General features: G+C 38.2%; 1 protein-coding gene across 12 annotated transcripts in view; it reads left to right on the top strand.

Moving 5' to 3' along the window:
• Positions 1-20,180, top strand: part of FKBP5 (FKBP prolyl isomerase 5) — a 108,579-nt gene that overhangs the window by 7,014 nt on the left and 81,385 nt on the right. For 4 of the 12 annotated variants that reach the window (XR_014808989.1, XM_084966338.1, XM_084966337.1 and 1 more), the window contains exon 3: positions 107-232. Coding sequence is in view for 3 of the 8 variants with exons in the window: in XM_084966338.1 (XP_084822464.1) it covers positions 158-232 (75 nt within the window). In the remaining 5 variants the exon portion in view is untranslated. 12 annotated transcript variants of the gene reach the window in all.

Raw genomic sequence — 20,180 nt, 5'->3', positions numbered from 1 at the left:
TAAGTGATGAATTTGGTGTTCTCTGTTAGTTTTAGTTTTGCCATAGAGTGATTTGATTTAAATTAAACCTGTTTAAATCATAGCTTAAATTATGTCATCTGTTTAGGAGTTCCCGTCATGGCTCAGCAGATTAAGAACCTGACTAGTATACATAAGGATGCAGTTTCCATCCCTGGCCTTGCTCATTGGGTTAAGGATCTGGCATTGCCCTGAGCTGTGGCGTAGGTTGCAGGTATGGCTTGGAACCCACATTGCTGTGGCTGTGGCGTAGGCTGGCAGCTGCAGTTCCTATTCGACCCCTAGCCTGGGAACTTCCGTATGCCGCAGATGCGACCCTAAAAAGACAAAAAAACAAACATGTTATTTGTTTAAAACATTCAACTCTTTTTTTTATTAAACCTTATATAATCTGAAATAATTAATAGGTATTTTTAATCAGTTTTTTTTAATCTGCATAAGAAATTTGGTTATTTACTAGAGTGGAAGATGTTTTGAAGTAACAGGACTAACAGGTTCAACAAATTAATTGGTAATAACTGGGGATAAACATGATGCTTTTACTAACCAAAACTGTACATTTATATTGTTTATATACTTCTCTATAACAGAAATAAGTTATTTGAAGAGAAAAATGACAAGTGTCTAGCTCAGCCAACAAGGATAAAAGGACTAAATTTCTCCATTTAATGAACATATTCATGTTCTTCTGAAATGGCAGGGCCCTTTCTCCCTTTCATATACCCTAAATTTCATTGGTCTCTTGAGCATGAGTAAAACATTATTCGAAGCTTTTGTCTGCCAGAATTTTGAGTCGTCAAGCCTTAACTGCAAATAGAATTTTTAAAATACCTATATGTAGCCTTTAAAAACCTTTTATGATGAAAGTTTGAAACAGACATAGAACTGGAGAGAACAGTATAGTGAACCTCCATATAGCTATTCTCTAGGTTTTTTTTTTTTTCCTGCTCAGCTCATGGCAACACCGGATCCTTAACCCACTGAGCGAGGCCAGGGATCGAACCTCAAACCTCACAGTTCCTAGTCGGATGCATTTCTACTGAACCACAATGGGAATTCCCTCCATATTTTTTAATGTACACATTTTGGTTAATGTGTCTTTAAAACTGTTAAATTCTCACAGATATTGTAAATTAGTAGTATTAGTACAAAATGACTCTTTTTTTCTCAGTTTTTTTTCAAAAGTTTTGTTGTCAGTAGAGAAACCTGAAAAGCAGTGTGTTTTAGCTCAGAGACTTAACTTTAGATAGTTGGTACTTATGAAACTATTTTTATCCTTAGTTCTTTTCTGTCAATTTATAGGCTGGAAAAGAATGATTAATTTTTAGCTTTTCATTTCTAATAAATGTCCAAATATTCTAATCTATAGAATACTGTTCACCCTGAAAGTTAGTTTATCTTCAAGGTATAGTAGCTGAGGAATGCTGTTGTCTAAATGTTTTCCTGTTAGCTTCTCTTTCTCTAAAAACTCAATCACTGCTGTGCTTTTTCAGGCCCCACATCTCTTATCTTCTATCTAAACTTGAGGCCTTTCAGTAACTGATGCTCAAAATTTCAGCCTAGGTCTTGAAACTAAATATGTTTAAATACCATCTCTTTAGAAACTGCACCCCAATACCCCCTCTCTCCACCCCCAGTCAAAATGCTTCTCTTCCTGACTTTTCTCTTTACCTGTTTGTGACACCATTATTCTTGTTGGTCATTTCTCATTCTTCTTTTACTTCTTAAGCTCAGTGAGCCACTAAACCACTTTGTTTCTAAATTTATAATTCTTTTTATCTTTTTGTCCTTTTTGTTTCCACTCCAGTTGTCCTAATTTGGGTAACATGTTAAAGCGGAAAGTTATACCAGGGTTATAATGAACTTCATAAATAATCAAGGTATGTTCTAAAGTAAAGTAAGGCATTTTTCTTCCCTCTGGAAAAAATCTTATAAACAAACATAGTTTTTAAGGCCTAGGCAATCATTATATTTAAACCAAGGTTGATATAGATGATTTCCAAATCATTCAGCTCAAATAATTGGTGCATGGTGGCCCACAGGGCCCACAGTTTATTAGGGGGTATAAGCAGTAGACTTTCTTGGACCACAAAAATGGCCCAGGATGAGTTCCTTCCAGCCCAGAATATCTATAAGTGCTTTGCAGTGAGGGAAATACTGAGTGTATATAACACATTTTAAAGACTTCTTTTGTTTTTATGGTAAAAATAAAGATCTATGGGTTTACCTGAAATCTCTCCTGTTCCTTGTGGTGTATTTCCTGGCCAAGATAGTTCTCATCAAAAGGCCATTATGCCAAAAGGGACATGACACACTCTTTCATCACTTTCCCTTCTCTTTATAGGCTCCTAGAATTCATGTTTGTCAGAAAGGAGCCTCAAGGTAGTTGGGAGGATATAAAATGGACATGGGAAAATAAGTGACATCCGTTCTTCTTCCCACTAGGAGTTGCCCAGCATCCAGTGGTCTTGCACCTAAGTCCTTTCCAGATGGATTGTAGCTTATCAACTTGGGTTGCTTTTATTTAGCTTATGGAGATCTTTCTTCTCTCTGCTCTTCTGGGGAATGTTTGAATTTCCTCCTGGTAGAAACCAAGACCCAATTTAAGATTACTGACTATGGAGATAAGAGAATGAAATTCTGTATTTTATATGATCCAGGGTCTCTGATTATTTTGTGGGAAGTAGAAATAACATGGAGATTCTGAGATGCTTTTGTAGAAATTAATTTAATGGTTATTAAGAGTGGAAAGTGGAGGAGAGCAGAAAATAACACCATTTCTAGGAAGCCTGATATGGTAAGGAGTAGACATTGGCACGAGATTCAGGAACGTTGCTGCTAAAGCTACGTGATCTTGGGCAAGTTAAAGTCACTTAACCTTTCTGAGCTTTAATTATAAAATGAATGGGTTGGATCAGATAGTGTTTTAAAGTCTTTGGACAGCTCTGAAATTCTAAAATGAGTCGTCCCCCCCCAAGGGAAAAAAAATCTAATTTATATCCTGTTCTTCCTAGTTAATGATTTTTTTTTTTTCAGAGATTGTTTCACGTAGATACTTTTCTGTTTCCATTAGAAGTTAGGAAATACATAATTAAAGGACTTAGCATTCATAAAGTGACTTAGATTTTAGTATTTTCATTTATCTGCATCTCTCCACTGGACTTACTCTGGCCTCTTAGATTCACCTTCTGTTTGTATCCACTCTCCTACCTTTCTTGCTTTTTCTCATCTCCTTTACACTGTGACTTTCATGCCCCTCTTTTTACTGCTTCTCCTTGCTGCTGTTTTTTTCTAGCTGTCCATTCCCCATATTTCATTATGGACATTGAATCTCAGCTATCACTAAGTTACGTTTAGACGTACTAATAGTGCTAGAATTAACGGGATCCTTCTGTTCTATAATACAGAATCTGGAGAGATGAGTCCTAGAGTAGAGGGGAGCCTGAAGGGAAAAGGAATGGTGTGGTTTCCAAGGATTATTTTGATTTAGAATATAAGTGAAAAATCTGTCTTAAGTTTTATGGATGGCGGCTCTGCCAGTGATATCAAAGCTTGGTCTTAGTGTCTTGAGGGCAGCAGCTCTGCCTCTAATTCTGAATCCTTGGTGTCTACCAAGGGCCGCAGAGTAAGTGAAAGCGGAATTGAGTTGTTTTTAGGACTAAATCTTTCTTCAAGGTGTTCTGTGGTAAGATGGAGATAAGAGTCTACTGACCCTTAAGTAAGACTGTCACCACCACTTTGTGATGTGGGATAAGATAGGCCACTTCTCTCTGAGCTTCAGTTTTCTGCATCTAAAATACTTTATCTATAATACTGCAGGCAGTATTAATATCTACCTAAAGGTCATGAGGATTAAATGAGACAAGAAGGTGCTTAGCCAAGAGCCTGGTATATGCCTTCAATAAATAATGAATGCTATTATAGTGTTATTAATAAGCACTTTTGTGTTCCAGATGTTAAGTTCTGTTAGGTTCTCAGTAGTGTTACAGAATAAATAAGACAAGATCCTGCTCTTAGGATAGAATACGTACATGAAGATAAATAAGCAACTAGGTCCTGGGGTAAGTGACAGATGAATGGTTTATTTAAGGACTAAGAGCCAGGAATAATTCCTAAGCAGATGAGAACTTCGGGAAGGTGACAGAACTCAAGGTGAGCGTTGTAGGACTAGTTAGCAAGTTAAGAGGACAAAGTCTTTGAAACAGACTGCCTGTGTTGGAATCCTGGCTCTGCTACTGTGTAATTTTAAGCAAGTTACTTAACCTCCTTCCTAGGGTTGTTGAGAGAATTGGAGCTCATACAAGTCAAACCCTTTGAACGGTGCCTCAGACATGGTCAGAGCATGATAAATTGTTACTGTAAATTGAGGGAAGGGAGAATGCATTTCAGATTGAACATTGAGTGACAGTCGTAGGTTTGTTTGAAATGATGAAACCAAATTGACTAAAGGGAATAACCTATTGGAAAGTAGTGGGTGATTATGTTGGGACAGAATTATGAATGATTATGGGAGTATGGCATCTTTACCATACGTATCGGGGGAACTTGGGAGGATTTCTTGGGTTATTTGTGAAGCCCCTTCAAATAATATATAGGATTTTGTTTCTTGCATATAGACAGCATGTCTAAGTCAGCATCTCTGGCATTTCTCACTCTCTTTCCAGATTTCAATATACCTGAAACTACTATTCATACTAATTTTGACAACAAAGCTCTTGAGCCTCTATTTTGAACCATTATGCCTCTTTAATTTGTCCACTTCTTTTTGTAAACATGCATTTTGATCTTTTTCTTGTTCCTTGCATATTCTCATTGTTCACATAATCCTTACTGGTTTTCTCCAAAGTCGAATGGGTTTCTGCTACTGTTTTCCTCTCTGTCCTCAGATATCCTGATCTGGATCCTAACTCACCAAAATCATAAAGTAGAAAGGGCCAGGGAGAGGGAGAAAGGTAGGGAAGTATCCTCTCATCCAGGGATCTTTTACAGATGAGGATGTTGAGATCAGAGGAAGTGAAGTCCTGAGCTCAAGATCCACAGCTCATTAATTAGCAGGCCTGTACCTTTCAGGGCTAAACAAGAGCTATTTTTTATTGTCATCCTAGTGTGATTCTCAACTGTCTGGGTGGGAATTACAGTAGTATTACCAATAATCTTTCTACTAATAGCTGTTAAAACACCAAGGTAAGAAATAATTTTACTACCAGAAAAAATGTGATAATAGTTCACTCTATTCTTAATGAGAAGCCTATGATTACATTATTGGACAAGCATTCCTATTCTTAGTATTTAAAACCAAGGCTACAAAATCTGCTTTAAGAAGAAAAGGATTTTAGAATTCCCTTTGTGGTGCAGCAGAAGCGAATCCTACTAGTACCCATGAGGATGTGGGTTCGATCCCTGGCCTTGCTCAGTGCGTTAAAGGAGCTGGTGTAGCCAGGAGCTGTGGTGTAGGTCACAGACATGGCTCGGCTGCCACATTGCTGTGGTGTAGGCTGGCAGCTGTAGCTCTGATTTTACCCCTAACCTGGACACTGCCATGTGCCACAGGTGCGGCCCTAAAAAAGAAGAAAAGGATTTCAGAGTTCCTGGTGGCCCAGTGGGTTAAGGACCTGGTGTTGTTACTGCTGTGGTTTGGGTCATTGCTGTGGCACAGGTTCGACCTCTAGCCTGGGTACCTACACATGCTGCGGGTGTGGAAGAAAAAAAAAAGTTTCTTTAATTTTTAGAGCTGTTAATTGCAAATATAATAGTGCTGTAAAACATGCATTCTCAGAAAAAGTACACTTTTTGTTTGTATCATGGTGGAACACAGGTTCTTTTACAGACTGATTGATAGAAAAGTAAGATTAGCACAAAAACTTGGGAACTCTTGTACTACCTCAGCATAGCCCCCAACCCTGTACTTCTACTGTTACAGTAGTCTCTAAGTTGACATCTTTGGTCGCTCACATTTTACCATATGCAACACATAATGGTGAAAAACTTATTTAAGCGGTATTTTCCTACCTAGATGCAATGTGATAGAATATCTTTTTATGGGAAGTTCCTGTTGTGGTTCAGTGGTTAATGAATCCAACTGGGAACCATGAGGTTGTAGGTTCGATCCCTGGCCTCGCTCAGTGGGTTAAGGAACTGGCGTTGCTGTGAGCTGTGGTGTAGGTTGCAGATGCGGCTCGGATGCCTCATTGCTGTGGCTTGGTGTAGGCCAGCGGCTACAGCTCTGATTAGACCCCTAGCCTGGGAACTTCCATGTGCCGCACCTGTGGCCCTAGAAAAGACAAAAACAAAACAAAACAAAAAACTTTTATGAAGCTCTAAGCTTAGTGTCTGGATTCTCCTGTTGCTCAATAAATACTCCCTTCTCTCTTTGCAGAGCATGTAGTTTTTTCTCGTGTATAAAGAATATTAGGTCCTAATCTCTAAGTCACTGTCACACCACTTTTAACTTTAGCAAGATGCTCTCCGTGCATTTTGAAAATTTGTGTGATGTACAAATACTTTTTAGCCACTTTAAGCATAAATTTTACCATATAGTTATTTCGCAACTGGTAATCTTTTCATGTTCTATATTCTTTCCCATGATTAAAGAAAGAAAAAGTGGCACGGGTTACACAGAGATGCTCCAGACCTCTCTGCTCATCATGTCGAATCCCTTCAAAGAGAATAGGCTTCTCACTAGATTCATTTTTACTGGAATACTGATTTTTCTTTATCATTTTCAAACATTGTGAAGTTGAATTGTATAATATACAGATGTTTATACAAAAGAATTTTTCCATGTCCTCGGTGCTTTGTGTAAGATGACTGATTTGTATTTCCCATGGTTTGGTTTCTTTTTCCTGTCTTCATTTTTCTGAAGGGAGAAGGGGGGTTTTTCTCTTATGATCTCCGACTTGTCTTGTATTTGGATGATTAATCTTTATAACAAATTTTAACTTCTGTTTATGCTATTTGGAGGGAAGAGAAATACTTCAAAAATAGATTTTGGATTTTTTTTTTTGAGGGCTGAATGTGTGTGTGTGTAGGTTTCTCTTAACCCCTTTCTTTAAATAATACATAGAATTTTGTTTCTGTTTTTAAAATGTTTTCTTATGTTGAACTGTTTTATTATTTGAAAGAAATGTTAATATATATTTGAGTGGTTACTGGCCTTTCCTTCTAAATTTATATAGTAATAGTACTAGATAAATTATATATGATCATATACTATATATAATATATTTTACATAAATAACATTTAGTATATCTTAATACTGTATACTATAGTATCTAATAATGTATAAATTATAGTAATTTATTAGTAATACTTTTTCTGTTAACTTCATCATGTTAAGTTTTTTGTAATTCAACTTTGGGTATAAGCTTTGCAATTCTCATGTTGAGAAATAAAGGAATAATTGGTTTTCATAACTTTTACATAAATTATTTGGCTATATTGCTTCTTCCATTTATTATCTTGTTTTTTTTATTTGTGGCTTCTAAAAGTGGAGAGCCTTAATATTATGTCATGTGTTCTTATGGACTGCAGCGTTTGTTACCCAATGTGTTCATTTCTCTTTTCCAGTTTTTTTTTTTTTTTTTTTTTTTTTTTTTGTTTGTTTTTTGTCTTTTTGCTATTTCTTTGGGCTGCTCCAGCGGCATATGGAGGTTCCCAGGCTAGGGGTCGAATCGGAGCTGTAGCCACCAGCCTACGCCAGAGCCACAGCAACGCAGGATCCAATCCGCGTCTGCAACCTACACCACAGCTCACGGCAACGCCGGATCCTTAACCCACTGAACAAGGGCAGGGACTGAACTGGCAACCTCATGGTTCCTAGTCGGATTCGTTAACCACTGCGCCACGACGGGAACTCCTCTTTTCCAGTTTTAATATGACCGTTTAGTTCTTTTGGTATATTTTTGTTTAGCATTTGGCTAGATTTGTCAATTTGGTGTGTAATTTCTTTTCATCATCTTAATTGTTTTTGTTCATTTTGTTAATATCTTTTATCTACATTTAAAAAAAAACTTTTCGGTATTAGAGTATAATGAGTAGTTTTCTCTGTGTCTGTAGTTTCTAAACAAGTGTGACTTAGTTTCCCTCTTTTTAAAAGTTTCCTGGACTTTAAATATTTTTATAGTTATTGTCTATTTTGCATCCTAAATACTGATAATACTATGAGATTTTAGTTTACTTTATGTAAGTGTACTACATTAAAAAAATTTTTATGACAGCTATCTAGCTTTGGTGGGCCAATTTTGTTAGTAAATCAAAAATAGACAATTGCTAATCCTCCTAGTCTAGTGTCCCAAATTTAGTAATTCATTTTGATCTTCGTGTCATTTTATTATTCTTTTCATTTTAAAACCTGCCAGTGGCTTTTCTAAAAGTGAGTTATGAATTGTGTGAAATAGTTAACTTTAAAGGGGGAAATAAAGATACATTTTAGGACCTACATTTTATAATCAATTGGATTAACAGATTACTTGGTGCTGTGAAGAACTTTTAAATTTCTTTATAATCTATATTAATCTATTCATTGAAAAGATTGGAGTTTATAATTAGAAAAAGCAAGAACCATTAAAAACAAAGTCAGAAATCAAGCATAGGTCACTTGAGAAATAATGAGCAGGTTGAGAGGGTGGAAAGAAGTCTTTACACCAATAATCTGAGGCAAGATATTTTCTCTATTTGAACATTAAATTTAGCTCTGAGCTTCCTGGCAAGCAAAGGAAAAAAGGAAACAGGATGAATTTCATAGTTAATGTCTGATAAAGAAACCTTATCAGGTTTTCATGATGGAAACTTTTTCTAAGTTATGAAAGGAGATTGTTAGGTGAATTCTTATATAAGGAATGTAATTTATATTTCCATTTTGTAACTTGATTAATTCCTGCTATTGCTATGTTAGCTGCCGTATATCATTTATATGCACTGTAGTTATATTTGGTCATATTAAATTCACATGCACTGTTGTCAAAAGTGGAAATACCATGGCTAGGGTGTGTTTATGTATTGCCTCTAGAATTGTAGCCATTGACGAACAGGAAACCGAAAGCTAAAAGTTCAGGAAATGTATTGTATTTAGACTGTGGAAAAAATGTATATGATACTTAACTACTGAAATTCATGGCTGTTTGAAGACTGAAAAATTTATGTATGCGTTTAGTTAGAGAATAATATTATGGGTTCTTTTAACAATGCTGTCAGATGCTTAAATATGATAATAAATACAGTATGCACATTGTGTGCCAGGAAAATTGTGCAATGCTGGAAAAAAATGCAGCGGATTATTATATGTGTTCAGCTATACTCTCAAGAAATAGAACAGCTGGCACATCAGTTGAATTTTTCAAGGATGTCTTATTTTTAGAGAATTACAGAGTTTTGGTTTTAGTTTTAGTTCCAGGGAAGGAGAGGTCCCTGTTTTACAAGATAGTTCATTTCACCCTTAGGAAGTCTAATGGTTAAGTTTTATTTTCTTATATTGCATTGAACTTTGTTTCCCTGTAATTTATTAATGTACCTCCTGTAGTTTTTGTAGTTTTGAAAAGAACGTGGTTAACTGATCAAAATTATTTAAAAAGTTAACTATATCTCAGATGTTTGGGTTTTGCTTTTTTTTTTTTTTTTTTTTTTTTGTATGTTTTAGGTATCATGGCAGTTTAGGTGCCTCATGAAATGCTACCTCTAGGAGTCTTTCTTTTTGAAGTTATTTAAAAGAGGACATGCGATTAACATATATGCTGTGTGACCTTATTTTATTGCTGTTTCTGTACTTAGCTGTTCTAACAGGATGTAGTTTATGTGGATTCAACATTCCTATTCTTTGAGACAGCATGAAGTTATAATAGCTTCTGAAGTGGGAATTTTCTCATATTGTATTTTTGTTTCTGTTCTCCTTCAGCAAAAGAGGTCAGTTATGACTATTTCACTGCCAGTTTTGTGATTTGCAGTTAGAGTCACAAAATATTCAGGGGCCACCTTAAATGAGAATTCCATTTATTACAGAGTTCTTTTAGGAAATTAGCTGTATTTTATGTCAGCAATTATAATCATTTTAATAGTCTCATTGAAATTAGCCTCCTTTTAGGATTGACTGGGGCTTGGATCTGTTAGGGTCATGTGTACCTTTGAGTTGGGGGTGCCAGGGGGACAGGAAGCGCCCACCTGCAGAGACTGGGAACTGGGCTCACTGCAGCGGGTGAGGAGCCCTGGTTCCAGTGGAAAGCCCCAGCATGCTGTTTGCAGCCGAAGGAAGAATGGGCCCTGGGCTGACCATAAAGGGCCTCCTGTAAAGGGATCAGGCATTGGACTTCAGTCAGTGGCCTATCTAGTTGCAACAGAGGGTTCTTTTCAAGGATAACTTTTACTTCTTATTGTGTCGCACATTATTATAGAATTTAGTAAATATATATAAATCAATGAAGAAATTAAAATTTCCTGTATTTTTTCTTTTGAATTTTCTTAGCACTTTTCCTTTAAATTTCATTAAACATCTAAGTTACTTTTTAAATTTTATTTGAAATAGTGCTTGTTGAACTTTCCACACATTGTGTTTCTAATAACTTTAAAAATCCATTCTGAAGGAAATATGAATTAACATTTAAAAGCCTTTGTTTTTGTTTATTATAATTATTCTCTTAATTTGTATCTATTTTAAGGAAAACCATAGACCCAGTAGCCATAATGAGAATACAGACTTGGAAGTCAGAGTGGTTCTTACCCGGGAAACAGGAAAAATGGAGCAGGGACTAGGTCTTCCTTGTTCACCATTGTGTCGGTATCATCAGGCACAATTCCTGACACATAGTAAGTGTTCCATAAATAGTGTTGAATGAGTGGATGAGTTTCTCATTAAGCGCTTTAAGTAGCTCCTATTTCCTGCACCCTGCATAATCAGAATCAATTATATTCATCCAAAGATGAGCCTTTGGTGTGCTCAGCCTTTTTTTTTTTTTTAATGAAAAGTGAATAAACTGATTATTTTTTAAAAAATACATATGTATATGTACATGTACATCCCTTGTTTCTTTCCTGAATCCCATTCTCCAGAATTAGCTACTATTAATGGTTGGAATGTTTTTTTCTAGATATTTTCTTGCCTTTACACATGTGTATGCATTTTCTTTATACAAATAGAATAGTAACTTACACTGTTTTGTAATTTTCTCCCTCTTCATGACATTCTTAAACATCTTTCCGTATCACTTCATATACAACTTCATTCTTAGTTGCTGCATAATATTCCATTGTGGAGCCATGTAATAATAGTTGATTATGGAAGTTTGAATTGTGCCCCCCCCCCTTTTTTTTTTTTTTTGTCTTTTGTCTTTTTTGTTGTTGTTGCTATTTCTTGGGCCGCTCCCGCGGCATATGGAGGTTCCCAGGCTAGGGGTCCAATCGGAGCTGTAGCCACCAGCCTACGCCAGAGCCACAGCAATGCGGGATCCCAGCCGCGTCTGCGACCTACACCACAGCTCACGGCAACGCCGGATCGTTAACCCACTGAGCAAGGGCAGGGACCGAACCCGCAACCTCATGGTTCTTAGTCGGATTCGTTAACCACTGCGCCATGACGGGAACTCCCCCCCCCCTTTTTTTTTTACTGTTACAACAGTGTTGTGTTTAATATCCTTCCACATGTAATTTTGCTTGCTTCTATGAGAATATCTATAGGTAATTCCCTTGGAAGTGTTCTTGCTAGGCTAAATGATATTAGTGATATTAATGATATTATAATCTTTTTATAGAGACTAGAAAATTCATCCTTAAAAATAGTGTACTACTTTTCACTCTAAGGATATGAGGTATTATTTCCTGATACGTACTTTTATTTTGTGGATTAGAAGGGTTCAGCTTTTGAAAAATGAATCCTTCTTATGGATTCGAGCTGTTCAGAGATGATTAAAAGTCATAGACCCCATTGCCTGATGTAAGTGCTTGAAGTCAAGTGGAAGATGGTGGGCTGTGCTCTCTACAGGCCCATAGTGTGCATTGCACTGATCCAGATGTGGAAGATCAGGATACTAGTTTTGTAGGGTTTTGTCTCCTTTAGGATGTTTAGGATAAACATTTACAAGTGACAGTCTGAGGGAGTAGAAGGCTCTGAGTGCTGGTTTGAGAAGTCTGGTTTTATTGTGCTGGCAAACTATATAAGTCCTTGAACTGGGGCCTGTACTGTAAGAGAGATTTACTGGCGGTATGTCCAGAATGAATAGGAGTGAGTGGGGAGGCTGGAAGTGGACAGGTCAGCTGGAGAGCTGTGGTGGCTCAGGAAGAAAAGGAAGAAAACCCAGATAGTGAGTGAAGTACCTAGGGAATTAGGACATAAGATAGTAGGAAACAAGTGAATTGTTGTCAGGTCCTGTTGATTAAATGGAGAAAAAATGATAAAGTTGTAAACCTAGGAGGATAGCCAGATAATACAGGTAAGTAAAGAGAGAAGGGCCCTGTTTTGAAAAGTTTGATTTTCTTTAAAAAATGCAGGGATCTAAATGAGTCCTGAAGTATCTATAGTCAGACAGTTAGGGAGAGGGAAACATAACTACACCTAGAAGTTATTTCAATAGAGGTAATAATTAAAGAGTGGATGAGTTCTGGTATGAAAGAGGCAAAACTGTTGATTGAAAACTACATTTTGAGAAGAGGTACTTGCAATAACAGGAGATGGGGTGAAAGAGAGTAATCAAGGAAAGGAGTAAATAATCTGAGGAGTAGGAAAAGAACCAGGAGAAACATTCCAGGGATCTCACCTTCCTTCTTTTTCTCTGCATATGATGCTGTATTTACTGGATGTTTTCCAGGCAGCTACCATGTTCTTCCTTTGGTAGTAACACCTCAGAAAATTCTGGTGTGTGTTGTATTATATTTTGGCTGTCCCACAGCATATGGAGCTCCCGGGTCAGGGATCAGATCTGAGCTGTAGCCAAGAACTAAGCCACAGCTGCAGCAACGCCAGATCCTTAACCCACTGTGCTGGGCTGGGGATCGAACCTGCGTCCCAGGGTTCCCAAGACGCTGCCGCTGATCCCGTTGCACCACAGCGGGAGCTCTTCTGATGTGTATTTTAAAGATGGAGTTAGTTTTCTCCTTGAAGTTGACTATTATACTTGAAAAAAAGGTATTAGAAAAGTAGTTTTGGTGTCATATGCTGTTTTATAAAATCTTTTCATCTTGTTTTAGTATCTGTGGGTCTAAAATAAGAAAAAGTACAGCATATTGTTGAATAGGTAAAAGTCCAGATAGCTTGTCTGTTTTAATTGATCATTTAAAAAATGTTCCCTGGCTTTTGAAACTTGGCTAATAACAAAAGATAAGAATGTATATCTTTTTAGAACACTGTGTGAATTTAGAGCAAACTGTCTTAATGCTTGTCAGGATGGAGCCTATTCAGAGGAGATAATCTAGGTTCAAAGTCAGGGACCTGTGTCTTTGCTAGAGAGTCTGTGCAGCGGTTAGAGAGCAGGCTCAGGAGTCTTTCTGCCTAGTTCACTAGCGTTATTATTCCTCTTAACTTCACCACCTGGAAATGGGAATAACAGTTCCTATGGCAGGGCTATTGAGAGGATCCATCTGGGAACGTAACATTCTAGTAAATAGAGACAGGAAATTTACAAACCAATACATGTGCCAGGTGGTAAGTGTAGGGAAAAAGTAGGATTGATTGCTGTTCTTTCTTGCTCTTCATATTGGGTAATAGGGAAGGCCTCTGATAAGAAAGTGTTTGAACAGAAATCTGACGGAAGCAAGGGAACAAACTGTGGCTTTCTGGGGCAAGAGTTCCAGGCAGAGGGAACAGCAAGTGCAGAAGCCCTGAGCAGGGGCATGTTGAGAGTCCAGCAGGAAGGCCAGAGCCACAGAAGCAGAGTTAGTGAGGGGGAGCAGTGACCAGCCTATGGGGTTTTAAGCATAAGAAGGACTGGGCTTTATTCTGTGTGAGATGAGAAGCTGTTGGAGTATTGCCAGAGTAAAAAGAATTTAAGCCAATCTGATTGTCACTTCTTTTCTTAAAAATGCTTCAGTTCTCTATTTCCTTTGGCATAAAGTTCCAATGCTTTGTTCGGGCACATAAGGTCCTTCCCAGTCAGGCCTCTGCCTATTTATTTAGCATCATCTGCCTCCTTCCCACATGTACCCTTCACTTTAGCCAAATTGGATTATGTGCAGTTCCCAGCATGGATCATGATGATTTGTGTCTTCGTGTTTTTCTGCACACTGTTTGTCCTGGGAGAAACTCCTTTTCAGCTCACCAGGTCATTGGCTCTGTTTTAGAGGGTCCTCTTTGTGCTCCCAGAGCACCCTGTACCTTGCTCCCTCACCATTCCCTCCCTGAGCTACTTTGTGTTCAAGCCACACAGTCTTGGAATGGGCTGTGTTCTTGTACTGGCCTTGATTTTTCTCTTGCTACGCCCTTGCCAGTTATGCCCATCCTTCAAGAGCCAGCTCAAACACTGCCATCTTTGCTTTATAAACCTTTATAATCTGCTGTCTTTCTCCTACCCTCATACATATTTTATAGCTCTCTTATACTTAATCATAGTTATCTTGAATCAAAATGAATTGAATCAAAAAAATTCTTTGTTTGACCTCACACAAAGTCCTTGGCCTTACTCATTTTCAGTTTCCATTGTAGCCCCCAAAATAGGCTCTTGCACTGATTTCACATTCACTATTCATGGTACGCAGGATTTACATCAGAATTAGAAAACTATTGGGTCTCATGCTGCTAAGGACCAGAAGCAGCAGAAATGAACAATTAAAGTGATACCTGGAGTTCCCGTCGTGGCGCAGTGGTTAACGAATCCGACTAGGAACCATGAGGTTGCGGGTTCGGTCCCTGCCCTTGCTCAGTGGGTTGACGATCCGGCGTTGCCGTGAGCTGTGGTGTAGGTTGCAGACGTGGCTCGGATCCCGAGTTGCTGTGGCTCTGGCGTAGGCCGGTGGCTACAGCTCCGATTGGACCCCTAGCCTGGGAACCTCCATATGCCGCGGGAGCGGCCCAAGAAATAGCAACAACAACAACAACAACAACAAAAAATAAATAAAGTGATACCTATTAAATTAATAAAAAAGTTTATTATAAAATAATGAAGATTGCATGATTATTCTGGTTTTCTCACATATTTACTACTAGTGCCAAAAATTAGTGCGCCCCTTTTGAAATGTAGTTTGGGAGTTCTTGTCATGGCACAGCAGAAACGAATCCGACTACGAACCATGGGGATGCAGGTTCGATCCCTGGCCTTGCTCAGTGGGTTAAGGATCTGGCGTTGCCATGAGCTGTGGTGTAGGTTGCAGACGTGGCTCAGATCCTGTGTTGCTGTGACTGTGGTGTAGTCTAGCAGTTATAGCTCCAATTGGACCCCCTAGCCTGAGAACTTCCATATGCTGTGGGTGTGGCCCTAAAAAGCAAAAAAAAAAAAAAAAAAAAAAGTAGTTTGGCAGACACATAAATATCCAGTTTTTGAGCTGTTATCATTTCTGTAAGTCATCCTAAGAAGATAATACAAATTCGAATGACAATTATAATAGTTCCCTCAGCTACTTATGTAGAAAGTTTATTATGTGACAGATACCATGCAAGCCCTTTACATGCATTACTTAATTATCAGAATCCCAAGAGGTACGAATACCATTAATGTCATATATGCAGAAGTTGAGACACATAAGAAGTTAACTGACTTGGCCAAGATCATACAACTGCTATCTTGTCAAGCCAGGATTTTTAGTAACAGAATTCATACCCCTAATTATATGATAATGATAAAAGTCTAGGCACAAAACTGTTCACAGCAGTGTTTATATAGAATAGATAAGTTGGAAGCAATGTATATCATGAATTATGGTCCCATCCAGTCAATAGAATAATCTTTGTAACTCTATTGAAATAAAATTCCCTTAGCATAATGTTCACCCTCTTTAAAGTGTATAAGTCAGTGGTTTCCAGTATATTCAGAGTTGTACAACTGTTACCATTATCCTGCTTCAGAACACGGTTGTCCTGCTTCAGAACACTTTATCACCCCCCAAAAAAACTCATACCCATTAGCATTCACTCCCTACTTCTATTACCCTAAAGAATCACCAGTGTATTTTCTGTCTCTATAGATTTTTTTTTTTTTAAACCACATCTGTGGCATGTGGAATTCCTGGGCCAGGGATTGAACCTGAGGCATGGCAGTGACAATGCTGGATCCTTAATCCACTGAGTCACACGGGAACTCCTATCTATAGATTTGCCTGTAATGGACATGTCACGTAAGTGTTGTCATATACCAAATATGGCTTTTGTGTCTGGCTTTCATTTAGCATAATGTTTCAGGGTTCCATGTTGTAGCATGTTATCAGTACCTCACTGCTTTTCAATACTGAATAATATTCCATTGTATGGGTATACTACATTTTGCTTATCTATCCAGTAATTAATGGACATCTGGGTTGTTTCTACTCTTTGGCTCTTATGAGTAATGCTGTTATGAACATTCATGTACAAGTTTTTTTTTTTTTTTCCTTTTTAGGACCCCCACCTGTGACATATGGAGCTTCCCAGGCTAGCGGTCCAATCGGAGCTACAGCTGCCAGCCTACACCACAGCCTCAGCAATGCCGGATCCTTAACCCAATGAGTGAGGCTGGGGATTGAACCTGCAACCTCATGGTTCCTAGTTGGATTCGTTTCTGCTGAGCCACGATGGGAACTCCTTCATGTACAGGCTTTTATGTGAACATGTTTTCCTTGTTGATCAAATGATAATTGTTCAACTTTTAGAGGAACTGCCAGACTGTTTTCCAAAGCAGGTACAACATTTTACATTTGCACTAGCAATGCTTGAAGGTTCCACTTGCTCAGCATCTTTGTCAATAGTTTTTATTACTTGTCTCTTTGCTAATAGCCATCCTGGTGAGTATGAAGTGGTATTTTACTGTGGCTTCAACTTGCCTTTCCCTAATGGCTAATGATGTTGAGCATCTTTTCGTGTGCTTATTGGCCATTCGTAAATCTTATTTGGACAAATATCTGTTTGAATCCATTGGCCTCCCCCTCCCTATTTTTTTTTGGCCACGCTTGCAGTATACAGAAGTTCCTGGGCCAGGGATCAAACCTGTGCCACAACAGTGACAGTGCCAGATCCTTAGACCACCAGGAAATATTTGCCCTTGCCCCTATTTAAACTGGGTTATTTTCTATTATTGAGTTAAAGGAGTTCTTAAAATATTCTAGATACAATCACATTATTAGATATATGATTTGTACAATTTCTCTCCCAGCCTATTGTGTTGTGTTTTCACTTTCTTGATGGTGTCCTTTGCAGCACAAAAGTTTTTAATTTTCATGAAATCTAAATCTAATTATCTTTTTTTTATTGCTTGTGCTTTCAGTTTCACATGAGAAAATATTGCCTAATTCAAGGTCAGTGAAGATTTATCTCTCTGTTTTCTTCTAAGAGTTTGATAGTTTTAGCTCTTACACTGAGGTTTTTGGCCCATTTTCAGTTACTTTTTTGTATATGGTGTGAGGTAGGGTGTCCAACTTTGTAATCTTTTGCATGTGGCAATCCAGTTGTCACACAACAGCATTTGTTGAAAGTGAATTGGCCACTGAATTGTCTTGGCACCTTTGTGGAGTATCAATTGACTATAAATGTAAGTTTATTTCTCAGCTCTCAGTTCTATTTCATTGATTTCATGTGTCTGTCCTTATCTGAGTACCACACAGTGTCCATTACTGTCACTTTGTAATAGGTTTTGGAACCAAGACCTGTGAGTCCTCCCAACTGTGTTCTTTTCTTGGCTATTTTACTCAGTTTTAATATAATAGCCCAAGGCTTTTTTTTTTTTTTTTTAAAGGACTCCTAAATTATAGTATTGGGATTATGTTGAATTTTTTTCTGTTTTCTTTATTTCTCAAACTTTGTGTAGTATATAACTATTTACAATTTTAAAAATTTAAGTTTTGGCTAATAGAGTAACTAAAGAGGCAACTCAAGCGTTCATTTCATGGTCCAGCAGTAATGAACCCAACTAGTATCCATGAAGACATGGGTTTGATCCCTGTCCTCAGTGGATTAAGGATCTGGTGTTGCCAGGAGCTGTGGTGTAGGTCACATATGTGGCTCCAATCTGGCGGTGTTGCTGTGGCGTAGGCCACCAGCTGCAGCTCCTATTTGACCCCTAGCCTGGGAGTGTCCACATGTCGTGACTGCGGCCCTAAAAAAAAGGCCAAAAAAAAAAAAAAAAAAAAGACAACTCAGCACTGTAGATATAAACCAGTTATCTCACTTTCCAGGAAGGATGTATGAAGGTGAAGAGCTGGGACATAAGGTTATGGTTAGAATGAGCCAGTCTCAGATTTAACACTCAGCTCCATGAATTCTGTCTTCAGTCAGTTTCTTTTGTTTCTTCTTTTTCTTTTCATTCTCCGTTAGAAGCCCCCCTCACACCCTATCTAATAAGACTTTCCTTAGAACCTGTAGGTGAAAATTTGGGCATCTGCCTAATTTGTATAATTGCCATTGATAAATGGTGATTGAGTAGCATGAGGGCAAGGAGCTAGATAATGTAGTCTGAGCTACAGAAGTCACTTTGATAGAGAGCTTCTGAGAGGGGGAAAAGCCATCCAAGCAGAGTCGGTCACTGCCTTCTCTGCCCTTGTGTTCTGTGAGTTTCTTTGCATCTGTATGTGGTGTTTTCTTATCAGATTGTATGCGGAGGGCAGAGATCTGCAGGTAGTGCTAGGGTTCATTAAAAGTTTAAACAGGGAGTTCCTGTCGTGGCGCAGTGGTTAACGAATCCGACTAGGAACCATGAGGTTGAGGGTTCGGTCCCTGCCCTTGGTCAGTGGGTTAACGATCCGGCGTTGCCGTGAGCTGTGGTGTAGGTTGCAGACTCGGCTTGGATCCTGCGTTGCTGTGGCTCTGGCGTAGGCTGGTGGCTACAGCTCCGATTCGACCCCTAGCCTGGGAACCTCCATATGCTGCAGGAGTGGCCCTAGAAAAGGCAAAAAGACCAAAAAATAAATAAATAAATAAAAGTTTAAACAGGCACAGAGACACAGCCATGTGACTCTTGACAGACTGCTGTTCCTACATTGTTTGTAAATGCCTCTGCAGAGCGTGCATGCTCTAAATAGTTTAGGCGCTTTCTTTCCAGTTGAAGCACTGTTAAAATCTCAGTATATTGAAATGCTTTATAGGTTTTGCATATGATAGGTATCCATTTTGAGGTTTATTCCAAAATCTGTGAAAGCAAGATTTATAGATCTGCTAAAGATGAGTAATTCCAGTGTCAACCACAAGCCAACTTTTTGTAGTATTAATGACTCTCAAGTATTAAGATGATTTCCACTGTAATTTTTAGTTGAATTAAAAGAAGGGGAAAATTTTTTTTAACTCAGATTTTTAAAAATTGTGGTATATTAATGGATTTAGAAATGTAAAATCATAATTTTTCCATTCTTGTAAGGTTTAAACTTATCGTTGTCTTACATAAAGAAAAAAAACAAGATACCACAGCCATTCAGATTTCCAAAATACACACAAAACCATAGTTTTGACTGCTGTTTTAAAATCAAGTATTTGCCATTTTAGGAGAGAGATGTGTTACCGTCATTTATAGGCTTTGACTTTTGTATTGTCGTGGACAAACTATATCCTTCAAATTTCAGACTGTCAAAATTAGTTCTAAATAATGTTTAGTTTATAAGATACTTCCTCACCACTTGAATCTCCATTCATACTACTTGTGTCCTTTTACTGCATGTCTCCCTTCTTCTGGCTTAAAAATATACTTGTGGGCTTGTGCTTCTGGCCAAGATGGAATAACCAAGATTGGATTTACTCTCTTGGCTGTAATCACATAACAAACAAACAAAAACCTCAAAAAAATATATGAAGTTTTAAACACTGAATAACTGGCAGCACAGGACAGTGATTCCCAAGAAAGCAGAAACAAACAGATGAGCCCTACAATCATCCTGGCTTCCTGCCTGGAGAGTATCCAGGCTGTAGCGTAGGGGCAGGGCCCAGGCAGAGCCCAGCAGTCTCCCTGAGCTGAGCAGACAGAGCTCGAGTCCAGGGAGGCTACGGTTTGGAGAATAGAGAGCTGCATGAGAAGGGGACTCCAGAGGCGTACAAGGAGTCCTCCTTAGGTTTTCAGATGAGTACTGACTAGCACATGTG

Source organism: Sus scrofa, chromosome 7, assembly GCF_054392235.1.
Source record: "Sus scrofa isolate SSC_HxYL_T2T_F1_AM1 chromosome 7, Sscrofa_HxYL_maternal_Yorkshire_Landrace_v2.0, whole genome shotgun sequence".
Classification (NCBI taxonomy): domain Eukaryota; kingdom Metazoa; phylum Chordata; class Mammalia; order Artiodactyla; family Suidae; genus Sus; species Sus scrofa.
Note: the sequence above shows the minus strand (reverse complement) of the source record. Positions and strands in the feature narration are given on the sequence as shown.